This window comes from Oncorhynchus keta, chromosome 10 (assembly GCF_023373465.1).
Source record: "Oncorhynchus keta strain PuntledgeMale-10-30-2019 chromosome 10, Oket_V2, whole genome shotgun sequence".
NCBI lineage: Eukaryota > Metazoa > Chordata > Actinopteri > Salmoniformes > Salmonidae > Oncorhynchus > Oncorhynchus keta.
This window is the reverse complement of record NC_068430.1, coordinates 29,659,188-29,675,308: the sequence shown is the minus strand read 5'-3', so window position 1 is coordinate 29,675,308 and position 16,121 is coordinate 29,659,188. Positions and strand designations below refer to the sequence as shown.

The window sequence follows — 16,121 nt, the reverse complement described above, 5'->3', positions numbered from 1 at the left end:
TGTTTTGGAAGAGAAGAGAACGAGCGCCATTCTCCTTGCGGAGATACATACTTGCAAAATACATCAACACGGTCGGTCCCTGGGATTGGGCTGGCCAACACGATTCGGTTTGCTTGGAAGGAAAAGGAGTTGGAGCCTTTAGGACGGGAAACTTTTGGAAGGATAATATTGATGGGGATTCTAAAGCTGACTGTGAAGGACGTGTTTTGTTTCCAAGGCAACTCGTTGGCGGGAGCATACGACGTGGCACGATATACAGAGGAGAAACACAATGATATCCTGAGAAGGGCAAGAGCAGTGGGAGGTGAGAGGCCGATGAGCCACTATGAAATAACAAGCCTGGCGAAGAATAACTTTAGGGTTGTAACTGTCAACATTTACAACCCTTACGTTAAGGACGAAGAGGTGAGGGCTTTTCTGGGGAGATACATGGATAACGTCTCCTCAGCAAGGCACCTCAAAGACTCCCTTGGGTTTTGGAATGGGAGGAGAGACTTCCAGGCCCTCCTCAGAGAGGACCCAAAGGGACATGGTGGCTACCTCCATCCTCCTGCTATGTTCTCCCTAGGGGCTGACAGGGGGACGTTGTTTTATGCACGTCAGCCCCCATTTTGCAGGCGCTGTATGGCCTACGGACACATATTCGCCTCGTGCAGCACAAGAAAATGCAGATTTTGTGGATCTGAGGAACACGAGGCGAAGGATTGTGACAGGCCTAAGGCGTGCCACGGGTGTGGCTCGTCAGCATACCTGTGGTGGGGGTGCCCGGCTCGTCAGAGGTCATATGCGTCTGCGGCTGGGGGGGGGAGCAGGAGCGGGGGATGGGGGAAGAAGAGGAGGGGAAGGAAGCACACCTCATGACCAGAGTACAGGTCCAGAGGGGAAGGCCGCAAGGAAGGAGGAGGAGCAAGAAGCGGGCGGATGGAAGAGAGAATGAAACGGAAGGCACAGGAGTAGGAGAACCAGGAAAAGTGGTGGAAGAAGGCAACCGAGTGGAGGAGCATGAGAGGGAAAAAGCGAGGAGGAGTGGTGGAGAAGGAGACTGTGGAAGAGCAAGTGGACTGGGGGGAAAGTGCCCTGGTGGAAGAGATGAGGGGTATGGTGGAGGAGCTGGCGGGGGGAGGGTGGTATCTCTCCACTGCCGCCATCACCAAAGAAGAGAATGAAGAGGAGGGTGCGATTGGCCGACAGTGAGAGGGGGGATGGCCAAGAGAGTGATGGGGGTGGGAGAAACCTCTGGGTTGCTGCTGGTTTCCCCAGGCCCTCAACTTCTGTTGGGTGGGAACACACCTAACAAGACTCAGGACTGGGTACAGGAGGAGGTGGGGAGTTTTTGTTTGGGGACTCAGCCTCCCCGATTTTTTTTTTTTTTTTTCCTAACCATCTGCAGCACTGGGGAGGGGAGGAGTGTGGGGAAGACCCAGGGTGCAGGGCACCCCGAGCCAAACACTATTCCTGCATCCTGGGTTGGTGAGATGGAGGAAGAGGGGGGATGTCGGGAGTACGGATGGTGCAGGGGAGCATCGGGTGAGTCTCCTGTTTTTTTTTCTGTCTGGGTTTAGAATTTGAGTGTATTACATGTTTTTATTTTTTTTCATGGGGTCTAATTTTACTTTTGTTAGTTTAAATGTAAGGGTTTAAGGGATTTTGTTAAGAGGATGGTGGTTTTAGTTATTTGGAGGGTGTGGGGTTTGATTTTTGTTTTTACAGGAGGTTCACCTGAGGGATGGAGGGGATGTTAGTAGGTTTAAGAGGGAGTGGGACAAGGGGAGTCGGTTTGGGGTATTGGGGGTGCACTCATCGGGGTAGGGATTTTGTGTGGGCACAGGGAGGTAAAAGTGGAGGATTCTTTTGTGGTAATGCAGGGGAGGGTTATAGGGGTGGATGTCACAATAAGGGATTGTAAATTTAGATTAGTGGTGGTGTATGGGCCACAGGTGGTGGCAGACAGGAGGAGATGGTGGACTGTTGACGCCCCTGTGTGTCACAAATAGGAAATTAGTGATAGGGGGGGATTTTAATACAGATTTAGGAATAGGGGGGGATAGCAGTGCAGGCGCCATTGCCGGGCTAATGGCTTGCCATGGTCTGGTAGATGGTGGTCTGCACACTACTCCGAAAATGGCCGGTCCTACATGGCGCAACTCCAGGGGGGTTGAGCGGAGGCTCGACTATATTTTTGTACCCAGGTCTTTGGGTGGGTTGTCTGGGCGGCTGTTGCCTGTTTTCTTTTCGGATCACGACGGGGTGCTCCTGCAGGTGGGGTCGCCAGTCTGCCTCTTTGGTAGGGGGTACTGGAAGTTAGATCGGGATGTGCTGGAGGAGCAGGCTTTTGTTGACGGGTTTTATGGTTTCTTTGGGAGGCTTGAAGGCCTCCGGTCCATGTGCGAGGGGGTGTTAGAGTGGTGGGAATTAGTTAAGGTGAGGATTAGGGCTTTTATAATAGGGTATTGCAAGAGGAAAAAAAGGGAGGAGAGGAGGGAGGTGGATCGTATCCAAAGGTTAATTGAACTTGAATACGAGGCAGGCAACCTCGACGGGTCGTTTGACTGGGAGAGATCCGCAACCCTAAAGGCGCAGCTCAGGGAGTTGCAGGAGCGGAAGGCTCGAGCTTTCCTGGAGCGTGCGCATAGTGGCTTTCTAGAACATAATGAGACTTGTTCTGCTATGTTCTTTAAGTCGGTTAGGGCCAGACAGAGTAGGAAGGTAATGCATGGCGTTAGGGAAGAAAATGGTAGTATAGTTAGAGAACCAGAGGATATGGTCAGGGTGACAACTGATCATTTCCAAGGTTTATTTAAGTAAAGGGAAATAGATGTAGAGCAGGGAAATGTGTTTTTAGAACACTTGTCCAGGCGGTTGCCGGAGGACATTAGAGAAGTGATGGAGGCCCAGATCTCACTAGAAGAGGTTGAGAGCGCTCTTAGGAGGATGGGAAAAGGGAAGGTGCCTGGGATGGATGGGCTGCCGGCTGAGTTTTATCTCAAGTTTTGGGGTATACTTGGACCAGTGGTCCTCGAAGTCTTGAAGGCCATCCTTGAGACGGGGGTCCCGGGGGGGATCAATGGCTGTTGGTGTGCTGTCACTTTTATATAAGAAGGGGGAAGTAACAGACCTTGGCAACTGGCGGCCGTTGACCATGCTGTGTGTAGATTACAAGCTACTTGCAAAGGTTTTAGCAGACCGGTTGCGCACAGCCCTTCCCTACGTCGTCCATGAGGATCAGACGTGCGGGGTAGAGGGCCGCTCTATTAGATGGAACCTACAGTTAATCAGGGACTCCATCGCTTGGGTTGAAGATAGAGAACTGCCTTTAATGGTAGCAGCGCTAGATCAGGCGAAAGCCTTTGATCGCGTGAGTAGATCCTTTTTATTCAGAGTGTTAGGTCGATTAGGATTTGGGGAGAAGTTCATAGGATGGATTCGTACATTATATTTTGGAGCGGGGTGCCGAGTTCGTGTAAATAGTCACTTGGGTGACGTTTTTGACCTCTCGTCTGGGGTCAGGCAGGGGTGCCCACTCTCGGCTCTCCTCTTCGTTCTGTACATGGAGCCTCTGGGGGCTGCCATTAGGGCAGACACAGGGGTGGAAGGCTTGTTGATCCCTGGAAGTGGTGGGCTGCGTGTTAAGATGACGCAGTACGCCGACGACACTTCCTTGCTGCTGTGCAAGGACTCGTGCCTGACAAGGTCCCTTGCCATCTTTGGGGATTTCACCCGAGCGTCGGGAGCAGTTCTGAACCATGCAAAGTCTTCCATCAAGGTTTTCGGAAGATGGAGCGGTAGAACGGATGTGCCTGGGGGGTTATCTCTCTGTGAGGGGGCCCTGAGGATTCTCAGGGTCCATTTTGAGACCTCCGGCTCAGCGACGCTAAACTGCAGTGGTACAGAGGAAGCTAGCAATGTGGAAGGCTAGGTATTTGTCTTTTATGGGCAAAGTCCTGGTCCTAAAGGTGGATGTGTTGCCGTCGCTTTTGTATTTGGCGTACATCTACCCATTGCCGGCTTGTCTGAGGAGGCCTCTAGTGAGGCTTGTGTTTCAGTTCATGTGGAGTGGCAGGTGCGAGTGGGTCGCCAGGGCACGCATGATCTGTCCCATCGGGGAGGGAGGTAGGGGGGTACCACATTTCCCCCTCAAGCTGGACACAATTTTTGTTTCTTTCTTGTTAACGGAGCTTGCTCATCCAGTGATACACCCGTCCGGTTACCTCCTGCGGGTGTTCTTCTCGTATCAGGCGAGGAGCGTAATGGTGTGGTCTAACACGGGTCCTCGGGAGGAACAGCTGCCATGACACTTTGGTCATGCGGCCAAGTGGCTGCGTGTGCACCCTGAGGTTGAAGTTGCCCGAGTAGGTTTAGATCACAGGCACCTGTACGAGGAGGTCAGAAAGGCAGGGAGTCCGGCGCCTGTAGTGGGCATCTCGGAAGTGGTCTGGGAGGGAGTGCAGACGCGGGGTCTGGACAACAGGCTCAAGGACCTGAATTGGTTGAGCCTCCATAAGTGCTTGCCGGTACGTTCCATCATGTACCGGTATAGTTTGGTGCAATCCCCTACCTGTCCAAGATCCTCTTGTGGCAGGGAGGAGACTGTGCGCCATATCTTTTGGGACTGTGCCTTTGCCGGAGTAGTATGGGCTAGGGCACGGGTGTTGTTAGGTTTGGTAAGGGGGGATTTTGTATTGACGTGGGCCAGGTTAGAGAGAGGTGTAGGGAGAGCGAGAGGGACGGATAGGGACAGGTTTCTGCTCTGGCTTCTCATGAGTCTCTTTAAACGGGGGCTGTAGGAAGCCAGGCAGAACATGGTGAAGACAGGGAGAGATTGGGGGGTGGAAGGGATAGTGAGGAGGGTGGAAGGATATTTGAGGGGGAGCATGAAGAGGGAGGAGAGTAAGTGGGGGCAGCATGCTGCTCGGGAGAGGTGGAAGGGGGGTTTAGGGCTGGGTGTCATTTAGATTTGTAAGGGGATAGATTAGGGACGGGGAGATAGGGAAAGGTATTTTGTAGGGTGACAGGGAGGGAAGATGCTCCCCTGAGGTTTTGTTTGGGGTTTATGTTTTAGTTAAATGAGTTTAATTAAAATACCATTATTTGAGTATGTATGAAAATTATGAGTTGTAAAGAATGAATGGTATTGAAGATAATAAATGATTTTTTATTTAAAAAAAATTAAAAGATAGGACGGTTGGTTTTTTCACATTTCTTGTTTTGTAGATTGTTGTATTTTCATCTTTATTAAAGATGTACAAAACTAACCACGCTGCATTTTGGTCCACCTCTCTTTCACCAGAAGAAAACCGTTACCGGTACACCTACTGGAGAGCTCTTCTTTGTCTACACCCATTCAGCATAGTTCTTTAGGATTCACATGTCAGGGCTTGTGCTAAACAGAATGAGTAGTGTAGTAAACAACCATCGATTTCAAGACTAAAACTGGTTAAAGTTGTAGCCTACAATAAGGAAAAAATCCAGGTAAATATACACTTTAACTAGACCTTGACCCACACTACAGGTCAAAAGTTTTAGAACACCTACTCATTCAGGGCTCTTTCTTCATTTGTACTATTTTCTACATTGTATAATAGTAGTGAAGACATTACAACTATAAAATAACACATATGGAATCATGTAATAACCAAAAAAGTGTTACAAAAGGCAAATGGTGCCTGCTTTGAAGAATCTCAAATATAAAATACATTTAGATTTGTTTAACACTTTTTTGGTTACTACATGATTCCACATGAGTTATTTCATAGTTTTGATGTATTTGCTATTATTGTACAATGTGGACAATAGTAAAAATAAATAAAGACCTTGGAATGAGTAGGTGTGTCCAAATGGACAATGAACACAATCGCATTTTATCAACGTCAAATTGAATGTACAGAGATCACGTGATGAGATCCTGAGCCCTATTGTCGTGCCATTCATCCTCCGCGATCACCTCATGTTTCAGCATTATAATGCACTACCCCATGTTACAAGGATCTGTACACAATTCCTAGAAGCTGAAAATGTACCAGTTAATTTCATGGCCTGCATACTCACCTGACCTATTGAGCATGTTTGGGATGCGTGGACGTGTTCGATGTGTATGACATCATGTTCCAGTTCCCGACAATATTCAGTAACTTCGCACAGCCATCGAAGAGGAGTGGGACAACAGGCCACAATCAACATCCTGATCAACTCTATGTGATGGAGATGTGTCACGCTGCACACCAGATAGGGACTGGTTTCTGATCCACACCCCTACCTTTGTTTAAAGGTATCTGTGACCAACAGATGCATATCTGTATTCTCAGTCATGTGAAATCCATAAATTAGAGCTTCATTGATTTATTCCAATTGACTGATTTCCTTATAGGAATTGATCAGGATGTTGATCAGGATGTTGTAACTCAGTAACATCTTTAAAATTGTTGCATGTTGCGTTAATATTATTGTTCACTAAAAATACAATATAAACAACATTTAGAATCAATGCAGGTAAAATAGCAGTGGGCTAGTTGCTAAATATATATTTAGGTTGGGACTAGAACTATGAAAAAGACAGTCTGTAGAAGTAGGTTTTAAAAGTTCTGAGTGAGAGAGCGGTTCTGAGATGGTCAGGGAGAGCATTCCATAGGTTGAGGGGCAAGGGAGCAGAATACTGTCCTCTACAGTTCGGTGTTGTGTCTTGGTGACTTGAAGCAGTAGGAAGTGGCTCGACCGGAGACTGCAAGTTGGCTCACTGATTGAGATGAGGTCACTGTTGTAGGTGCGGCTCAATCCATTCAGGGCCTTAAATAGAAGCATGAGATTTTTGAAGTCGATCCTGTAGTTGCCCGGTAGCCAGTGGAGGCCAGGATAGGTGTGATGTGGCCTGACTTCTTGATCCTGGGCAGGACCCTGGCAGCACTGTTCTGGATAAGTTGGCGCCTCTGTAGTAATTTGGCTAGGAGGTCCACAAATGGTACATTGCTGTAGTCGATCCGAGAGAAGATGAAGGCGTGGATGAGTTTCTCTGCATCTGGCTGGGAGAGTGATGGTATAACCCAGGAATGATGTTTTACATATTTGTTTTATGTGGGCATCGAAGGACAGAGAATGATCAAACTAGACTCCTAGGTTGGAGATGACCGGTGGATGGCCTGGCCATTGATAGTAGGGCAGATGTTTCCAGCACTGGTGACCTGCTTGGGTGTCCCAATAAGCATAGCCTCAGACTTGCTACTGTTCAACTGGAGGAAGTTCCCTTTCATCCATGGCCTGACGCCCTCTAGGCAGTTGCTGAGTTTTGCTAAGGCAGAGATGGTGTCAGGTTTGGTGTTAATGTAGACCTGGGTATCGTCAGCCTAGCAGTTGATGTTATAATCTCTGAGGATTTGGAAGGGGAGGTTGGAGATGGGCCTGTAGTTGGATAGGATGTCCTGGTTGAGGTTGGTTTTCTTCAGTAAAGGGTTGACAGCAGCTGTTTTGAAGATCGATGGCACCTCTATGGTCAGGAGGGACTTGTTGATCAGGGTGGTGATAAACGTAAGGAGGCTTTAAACAAACAGTTCCCGTCGAGCCCCTGGGGGTAAAGCTCATTATTTAAATATTGATCGTAAGAAACAGACTCACTGTGACAGAGATTCAATTCAAGTTGAGTGTGTGTTTGTGTACTGTACAGAAACAAAATTGCACATTTCAATCATGTTCCACATACAAATGGCTTTATGCCATTACTTATGTACTTAGGCCTTATTGTAGGTGTCTTCTGCCTATACCCAAGACCCAAATACTGAACATTTATGGGATCATTAGCAATAGATCCAATGATTTCCCCATAGAGACCCAGACACCCCCCCCCCCTAACCTCTGAAAGTCCCAGTCTATTGTCCCAAAGAGGCTCTGTGAGTGAGTTTTCCCACACTTTCAGTGCTTTCAATGGAGGAACAATAGAAGTGTGTCTTATTACACATAACATTAGCTTTTGAGTTTGAGTGGCATAGATGCCCTACATTTTCAGAGAACTAAGATGACAGCTGCAGTTTGGGCCCAACACCTGGGATCACTGATAACCAAACTAAAAAAACTGATATGCAATTGTAATACATTCTGATTATCCCCAAAAAAGAATACATTTAAATAAAACAGGTGCATCAGTAAAAAAAAAAAATCTGTCATGCTTCCTGGGGAATTCGCATTTATGATTAATTATCTCTCTATAGTCAATTTCACCTGTCAACTAAAACAATGAATATCATACAATTCTTTGTCAATAAAAATGTCTCAACTTTTATCTTACGTGGTAGATTTTGAATGAAGCACCAAGAGGCGTACAACTGAATAAGTATTCAGTGTTGTATTCAATATCCCTGTTTACAGTAATGGGTCATAGTAGGCTTTTTTGGTTCTACATGTGGAATTTCACAAATCAGTAATGTAACTGTGATGGAAGGCTGTCTTTGTCAAGAGTAGAATAGAGTAAAAAATGAGAAGATTTCATTTTATAATTTGTGTATTTATTCAGATTGACATCATTGAAAGCCTTAAGTTAAATATTTCAATAGAAATAAAGTGATTAAACATCATAACAAGAACTTGGACATATCTCTAAGAGAGTAGTAGGCTATATAATACACAATTATAATACACAATTACCCTGTCTTGATAAAAGACAACATATTGTTTAAAATTAATAAGAGGTTTTACATTAAGACAGAACAGTTTCCTTTCATATGAAGTATACACATTATAATTATAATAGGGATTACATTTCACAACTAAGGTATGATCTTAAAACAGATCAAATATTGCTAATCCCAGAGTGACAACATGGTAGCAACACAACATGGTAGCACCACAACATGGTAGCAGCACAAAATATGATACAAACATTATTGGGCACGGACAACAGCACAAAAGGCGAGAAGGTAGAGACAATACATCATGCAATGCAGCCACAACTGTCAGTAAGAGTGTCCATGATTGAGTCTAAGAATGAAGAGATTGAGATAAAACTGTCCAGTTTGAGTGTTTTTTGCAGCTCGTTCTAGTCACTAGCTGCAGCGAACTGAAAAAACGAGTGACCCAGGGATGTGTGTGCTTTGGGGACCTTTAACAGAATGTGACTGGCAGAACGGGTGTTGTATGTGGAGGATGAGGGCTGCAGGAGATAGACATCTCAGATAGGGGGAGTGAGGCCTAAGAGGGTTTTATAAATAAGCATCAACCTGTGGGTCTTGTGACGGGTATACAGAGATGACCAGTTTACAGAGGAGTATAGAGTGCAGTGATGTATCCTATAAGGAGCATTGGTGGCAAATCTGTCCGAATGGTAAATAACATCCAACCGCTCGAGAGCTGATCTATAAATTATGTCTCCGTAATCTAGCATGGGTAGGGTGGTCATCTGAATCAGATTTAGTTTGGCAGCTGGGGTGAAAGTGGAGCGATTACGATAGAGGAGACCAAGTCTAGATTTAACTTTAGCCTGCAGCTTTGATATGTCCTAAGAGAAGGACAGTGTACTGTCTAGCCATACTCCCAAGTACATGTATGAGGTGACTACCTCAAGCTCTAAACCCTCAGAGGTAGTAATCATGCTGATGCACATGATACTGCGCTGGGCTAGGGAGCTCAGCTGTGGCAGGTCACTCTCCCTCTGGTTCTTATCAGAGGATGGCTGCAGGCTCTGGAAGTGACTCAGCAGTCTTCTCTGGGACTGTGCCTTTACCTCATCCTTGGACAGGAAGTGCACAATCTCTTGGACACATGTGGAGTAACCCTGATTGATAGGTCCTGAGCAGGAGGTGGAGTTCACTGGCTGGTACTATGGCTGTTGTCTCAGGAAGCAAACTGTCAGGTCCGGGATGTCAGCTTTCTCCAGCTTGGATTGGACTGCCGATTGAGGATCTCTGGTCCCAGGAGAGACTTGAGGTGCTCGATGCTGCTGTTGATACGATCTCTGCGCAACTTCTCCACCACAGGCTTTCTTAGCTACAAGAAGAGGAGGAGGGTCATTAATAACCTTATTCTGGTATATGACATTACTGAAACACATTTTTCAAAATCTAATAAAATTCAATTCCTTGAATTTGAATCTCAATTTACCTTGTTGGTCAGAGTCAGGTGCTCCTTAGAGTAGACAATTGCTGAAGTGATTTAAGGTGTCGTGGCTGGATCTCTGTGTTGTAGAGGTCTTTGTGTAGAGGTAATCTGATTTCAACTGGCTTCATCTCTCCTATATATAGTCCCAAATCTGCATATGAATGTTTGGGTTTTGGGCTTGTTTGAGATTCTCACAGTCTGTAGCCAATGGGTGAGCTTGGGAAGACAATGAGGAATGTGGAGCTTCCACATGCTCAGTGTTCTTATTACTGGGGGACAATGGTCACATCTCAGGGGAACAGGTGGAGGGGTGGACGGTGATGGAGAGTGACTCACAGAGTGGTGACCCCCAGATCTGCTGCCTGATGTTGGGATCAATGACACTGACAGAGCACACGCTCAGCATCACAACTTACAAAAAATAATTAAAACACCACATTATAAAATACTGGTACTCATAATATTGTAGCTTTCACTGAAAGATGTTTGACGCAGTGACATTGTACTGATCAGATTGGAGGCCATTCAGAACTCAGGTTTCCCAGAAGCCCCAGGCAGCACACTTCCCTCCTGTGAGCTCAAAAGCACAGCTGGCTCTCTGCACAACGCTGAGCATGCCCCAGTCACACGCTCTCCTCTCTCTGGAGCTGGGAGCCACAGGGACACACGGCTTCTCCGACTTCTGTTTGCAGCCTGCTAGCCCTGAGACACTATAAAAGTGTGTCTGCTCTCACAAAGACACACTGGCTGTTCCCATGCAGGGACACAGAGTGGCTTACAGGGCAAACCATCTGGATCAGTTATAATTCACTTCAGAAAGAGACTCTTCCAAATACAAACAGACCAGTCATTTCTATGTGTACAAATACAACATCTTCAAAATGTGTTTTTTTCTTTAATAACAAACAAACAACCTTGCTGATTAATATGTATTTCAATTTATCATATATAAATGTTCAAATTTGATATAATTGACACATTAGGATATTGGAATAATTTTGCCTATTTACGTAAGTCGAAAACCTTCACGTAGCAAAATATTGGACTGAAGTATGTCTGTGCATCTTGGTTAAAGTCATGATTCTGACTTAATGGTTGGCTATCAGTCTAAAGACAGGTAATCCAAGCACCTATGGGCTGCACACTGTCTTTATCATAACTTTTCTCCTGTAAAATGGCCATATTATAAATAAAGACGTGTGTTGTGTTTTGTTTGATGCGTCTATGTGTTGCAATGAACAGAAAGACTTGTGATCCTAACATATTTGTTATATTTACAATATGATGATTTATATCACTACTCAACATGGGGAAATGATATTTCTGATTACACATGGGCACAGACACTTTCCCAGCGACTAACGTGGCCGACCTCTTTGGCATAAAGAACAACATCCCACCTGTCCTGTGAGGAATCATCTATTATTCCCACTGAATATTGTCCCACCATCTGATTGGCGGCATAGTGTGAGACAGTGTAGAAGTAGGCACATAAATAGAGAGTGGAGATGCAGAGCTCACTAACAACGACTCACATCAGCTGGCCCAAGACCCGCAGCAACACTACACAGCAGAGGAGCTACAACAACACAAACTCTCGGGCAAGACCTACCAAGACCATCATCTCTACTTTATTGACAAGTTGCTAACTCAAGACCAATATTTGAAAATCCCAGCTTAAAGGACATCGCTCTTCAGGACATCATGAACGTGAAGGATCAGCATATTAGTTAAGATCAGGTTCAATTACACTGAAATACTTTTAAAAAATGTTTTAATTTTATCTTTATTTAACCAGGCAAGTCAGTTAAGAACACATTCTTATTTTCAATGACAGCCTAGGAACAGCCCCTGTTCAGGGGTAGAACAACAGATTTGTACCTTGTCAGCTCGGGGGTTTGAACTCGCAACCGTCCAAAGCTCTAACCACTAGGCTACCCTGCCGCCACTTTAGGTCATGAGGTATTAAAATGAATAGAAACAGTGTGTGAGAGAAGAGGTGTTCATGACTGTCTTGTCTTGTTTTTCAGGTGGAAACTCTCTCTGTTGGAGAGGAAATTATAGAACATCTCCAGAATAGGATCCCTACATCTCCTATATCTCCTATTTTGGCGAAGACTGTGTCTTTTTTCACTCCGAAGAAGGCCTTGCTGTCACCCACCAGTTATTCCAAATGTTCCAGGGACATGCTGCGTCTCTTTCCCACTCCAGAGGACATTGTACCACTCTGCTTCGAACAATGAACTGAGAGAGATGCATGGATGGGGAGATTATAGGTCAGGGGTTACATATTGGGCTGAGACTAGGGTCTGAGACAAAATGATCACTGCAGCGTGAGATATACAAACCTGTGGAGCGGGCATGAACTGAGCCTATGGTGAACAGAGCACAATATACTGTTCATGTGCAAATTCAGCTTGGATATATCAGAGCGCCATATCTACATTGGGAAAATATTCCCACCATGGTGGTTGGCTGGTTGTCCCATTTGGACCAGACTGTTAGAGATTGGTCTGGAACCTATTCTGTTGTTTTACATGAAATGTAAAGTTGCAGAATCATTTGAAATGCATTGTATGTATTTATATAAGCAGAGGTTTACTGCCTTACTCTTTCTGTGAAATGATTAACTAAATACCCTGAGATCTGGTTCAAGGTGAAACGCTGCCTCAAATAACGGTAGAAAATAAATTCACATGCATACCTTTATTTCTGTAAAGGAACAGTGCATTGTTGTGCATGAAAATACATAAGGTAAATGTTTATTTTATCTTTATCTTATCCAAAGAGGATTTATATTCTTATTAATATTGTTCTCTAACTTTGTCAGCTAATTAAACTGCAGACAAAATCCAACATACCTTTCTTTGTCTATTCCTCCTATCTTTGATTTGCAATTGTCTAAAGTAAAAATACTTGAAGGTAGTTTTTTGGGGGTATCTGTAATTTACTATTTATATTTTTAACCATTTTTACTTTTACTTCAGTACATTCCTAAAGAAAAGTCTGTACTTTTTACTCCATACATTTTCCCTGACACCCAAAAGTATTCTTTAAATGTTGAATACTTAGCAGGACAGGAAAATTGCCTAATTCACACATGTATCAAGAGAACATCCCTGGTCATCCCTACTGCCTCAGATCTGGCAGAATCACTAAAGACATGCTTTGTTTGTAAATTATGTCTGAGTGTTGGAGCATGCTCCTAGCTGTCCATAATTGTAATTTATTTTTTATTCGAAAATGATGCTTTCTGGTTTTCTTTATATAAGGAAATTGAAATTATTTATACTTTTACTTTTGATACTTAAGTATATTTTAGCAATTACATTTACTTTTGATACTTAAGTATATTTAAAACCAAATACTTTTAGACTTTTACTCAAGTAGGATTTTACTTGGTGACTTTCACATTTACTTGAGTCATTTTCTATTAAGGTATCTTTACTTTTACTCAAGTATGACAATTGGGTGCTTTTTCCACCACTGGTGATTAAGTGTCTGAAATGAATACTGAATTTTACTGGTTTCATTTACCAGCATATTGAAACTCACAAGATTCAGAAGGACATCTTCTGATTATTTGAATGTACTTCCACGAAAATGTATACACTGCAAAAAAGTCCAAAGCAATCATTATGGTACTTCACATAAAGAAGGTCTTGCCATTTCCCCCAAAGGTTTGACTTGTTCTCATGGATTTACATGCATGGGACTGGTGGTCCTCCATATGTTTTACACCAGTTCATTCCTTTAATCCATCAGGGGACGTGCACTAGGAGAGAATGGTAGAGAATAGGATTCTTAATTATATTGTATTATGTGCATCACTTTTAAGTAGGGCACTACAGGAAACCACATGTAGGATAAGCAAGCGTATTTTTTGCGCAACCAGTCTACTGTATCTGTTAAGCACGGTGACATAATTTCCATCAGTACTTATTAATAGTAACAACTGGCATTCATGACTAATTCATGATTAATTATTGCATTATTAATAATACTTTAAATAATTAATTGCATTAGCAGTAATTACTGACCAGCAAATTGACAAGTTAACATAGTTCAATTAATAATCACTCACGAGAAGGCAGCATATGAATTTGTTTCCTGCGTGACTAATGACGAAAAAGTCCCCTCGGAGCATTTTTCTTTTTTACTTTTACATTTTATTTAGTCTCTTATCAATGTTTTAATTTGAAATGAATTGCACATCAAACTACCTAATTTCGTCATCTCTTGAACTCAGTCTATTTGAATACTTAGGTAGGCCTAGTTAGTTGGCAAATTTTGAGTTGTGTCTGTCATATTTGTCTCTCACTGGTGAGAGGCAGGTTCAGCAGCAGAACACATTAGGTTAAACCGAGTTGGTTTTGTCTCAAGTCGTCTTAATTTAAAAGGCCTAGAAGTCACTGACACTTACTTACATAGGCTACAATGTGTCATGAGTGTGCGTGTTGTTGCAGAAAAATAAATAGGCCTTTGAATGTTGACATTTTGGAGACATTTTGGCAGTTGGTATGGTATGATTTTTTTTTTGTTATGAAATATGAAAGCCGTTTAGGTAGATATACGTAGGCTACTGTACTATATCTGGAAACCAGTTTAATTAGAAAGATTTAGACATTTCACATTTCAACGGAGTGTAATGAATCAAACAAACATTAATTGTTTTCGATGATTGTTTTTATTCGCATCGATTTGATTAGAAGATTTACATTAATTTTGAAAACATATTTTCAATCTTTACAATACCTCTCAGAAGGCGAGGAATGTGATACACTCACATAGCGATACAAACCAGTAGGTCTACACGTTTTAACTCCTATCACCATCGAGAGGAAGTATTATTCTGTCTAAAATGCTGATATAATTTTCAAGGGGAACCGATAATGTTCCGTGGAGCTTAGTTGGTGTAGCATGGTGCTTGCAACGCCAGTATTGTGGATTCGATTCCCACGGGGGACAAGTATAAAGAAGAAAATGTATGCAATCACTACTGTAAGTCGCTCTAGATAACAGCGTCTACATAAATGTAATGACGTCTGATATGTTTTGCCATTAAGATATTCAATTTCGATATCAAAACAGTACAAATAGGGTTGAACATTGTTCACTCACAATCTTTCCACTAGAAAGACAGTGAACACTATTTCATAAATGATTACAACGTTCCCACAGGAAACAATACACAGTATATTCACTTCATAAAAATTAAATATAAAACAGAATATGCTATTGATCCTCTTGTAATCAAGAGAGGAAGATTCAAATATTGATATTGTTCAATGCATTTTGTCATTACAAATTAACATAAACTCCTGCAAATGCAGAAAATGTGGATGAACTCCTCTGTAATAAGGACTGGGAAATGTCCTGCATGAGAATGAAGATCCAGTCTGTAGGACTCTACCAGGGCCTCCAGATGGCGCTGTTGACTGGACCCTTCTCTTTGCTCATGCTGTGCTGGGCTGGGGTGCTCAACTGAAGCAGGTCACTCTCCCTCCTGTTCTTATCAGAGGATGGCTGCAGGCTCTGGAAGTGGCTCAGCAGTCTTCTCTGGGACTCTGTCGTCACCTCATCCTTGGACAGGAAGTGCACAATCTCTTGGACACACCTGGAGTAACCCTGATTGTCAGGTGCAGAGCAGGAGGAGGAGCTCAATGGTTGATACTGTTGCTGTCGTTTCAGGAAGCTCACTGTCATCTCCAGGATGGTTGCTTTCTCCAGCTTGGAGTCGGGCTGCTGATTGAGGATCTCTTGACCCAGGATAGACTTGAGCTTCTCAAGGCAGCTGTTGATACGATCTCTGCGTAACTTCTCCACCACTGGCTTTCTTAGCTGCAAGAAGGAGAGTCTTTAATAATATTATTCTAGAATGTATTAGAGGTGAGATAAAATTATGACAACTATTTTCAAGAAACAAGTCATAAAGCAAATTGTAATCTCAGTTTACCTTGTTGGTCAGAGTCAGGTGGTTCTTAGAGTAGATCATAGCTGAAGTGATTGTAGGTGCCATGGCTGGATCTCTGTGCTGTAAAGGCCTC

The 16,121-nt window shown here is 43.6% G+C and overlaps 1 protein-coding gene and 1 pseudogene across 1 annotated transcript; both read right to left on the bottom strand.

Moving 5' to 3' along the window:
- Positions 1–10,480, bottom strand: part of LOC118389474 (uncharacterized) — a 15,659-nt pseudogene extending 5,179 nt beyond the window's left edge.
- Positions 10,481–15,257: 4,777 nt separating this feature from the next.
- Positions 15,258–16,121, bottom strand: LOC118389473 (transcription factor HES-5-like). Its single transcript, XM_035779380.1, has 2 exons — positions 16,031–16,121; positions 15,258–15,915 (listed from the first exon to the last, which is right to left on the bottom strand). The coding sequence occupies exons 1-2, from the start codon at positions 16,091–16,093 to the stop codon at positions 15,484–15,486; spliced, it is 495 nt and encodes a 164-aa protein (XP_035635273.1). The 5' UTR covers positions 16,094–16,121; the 3' UTR covers positions 15,258–15,483.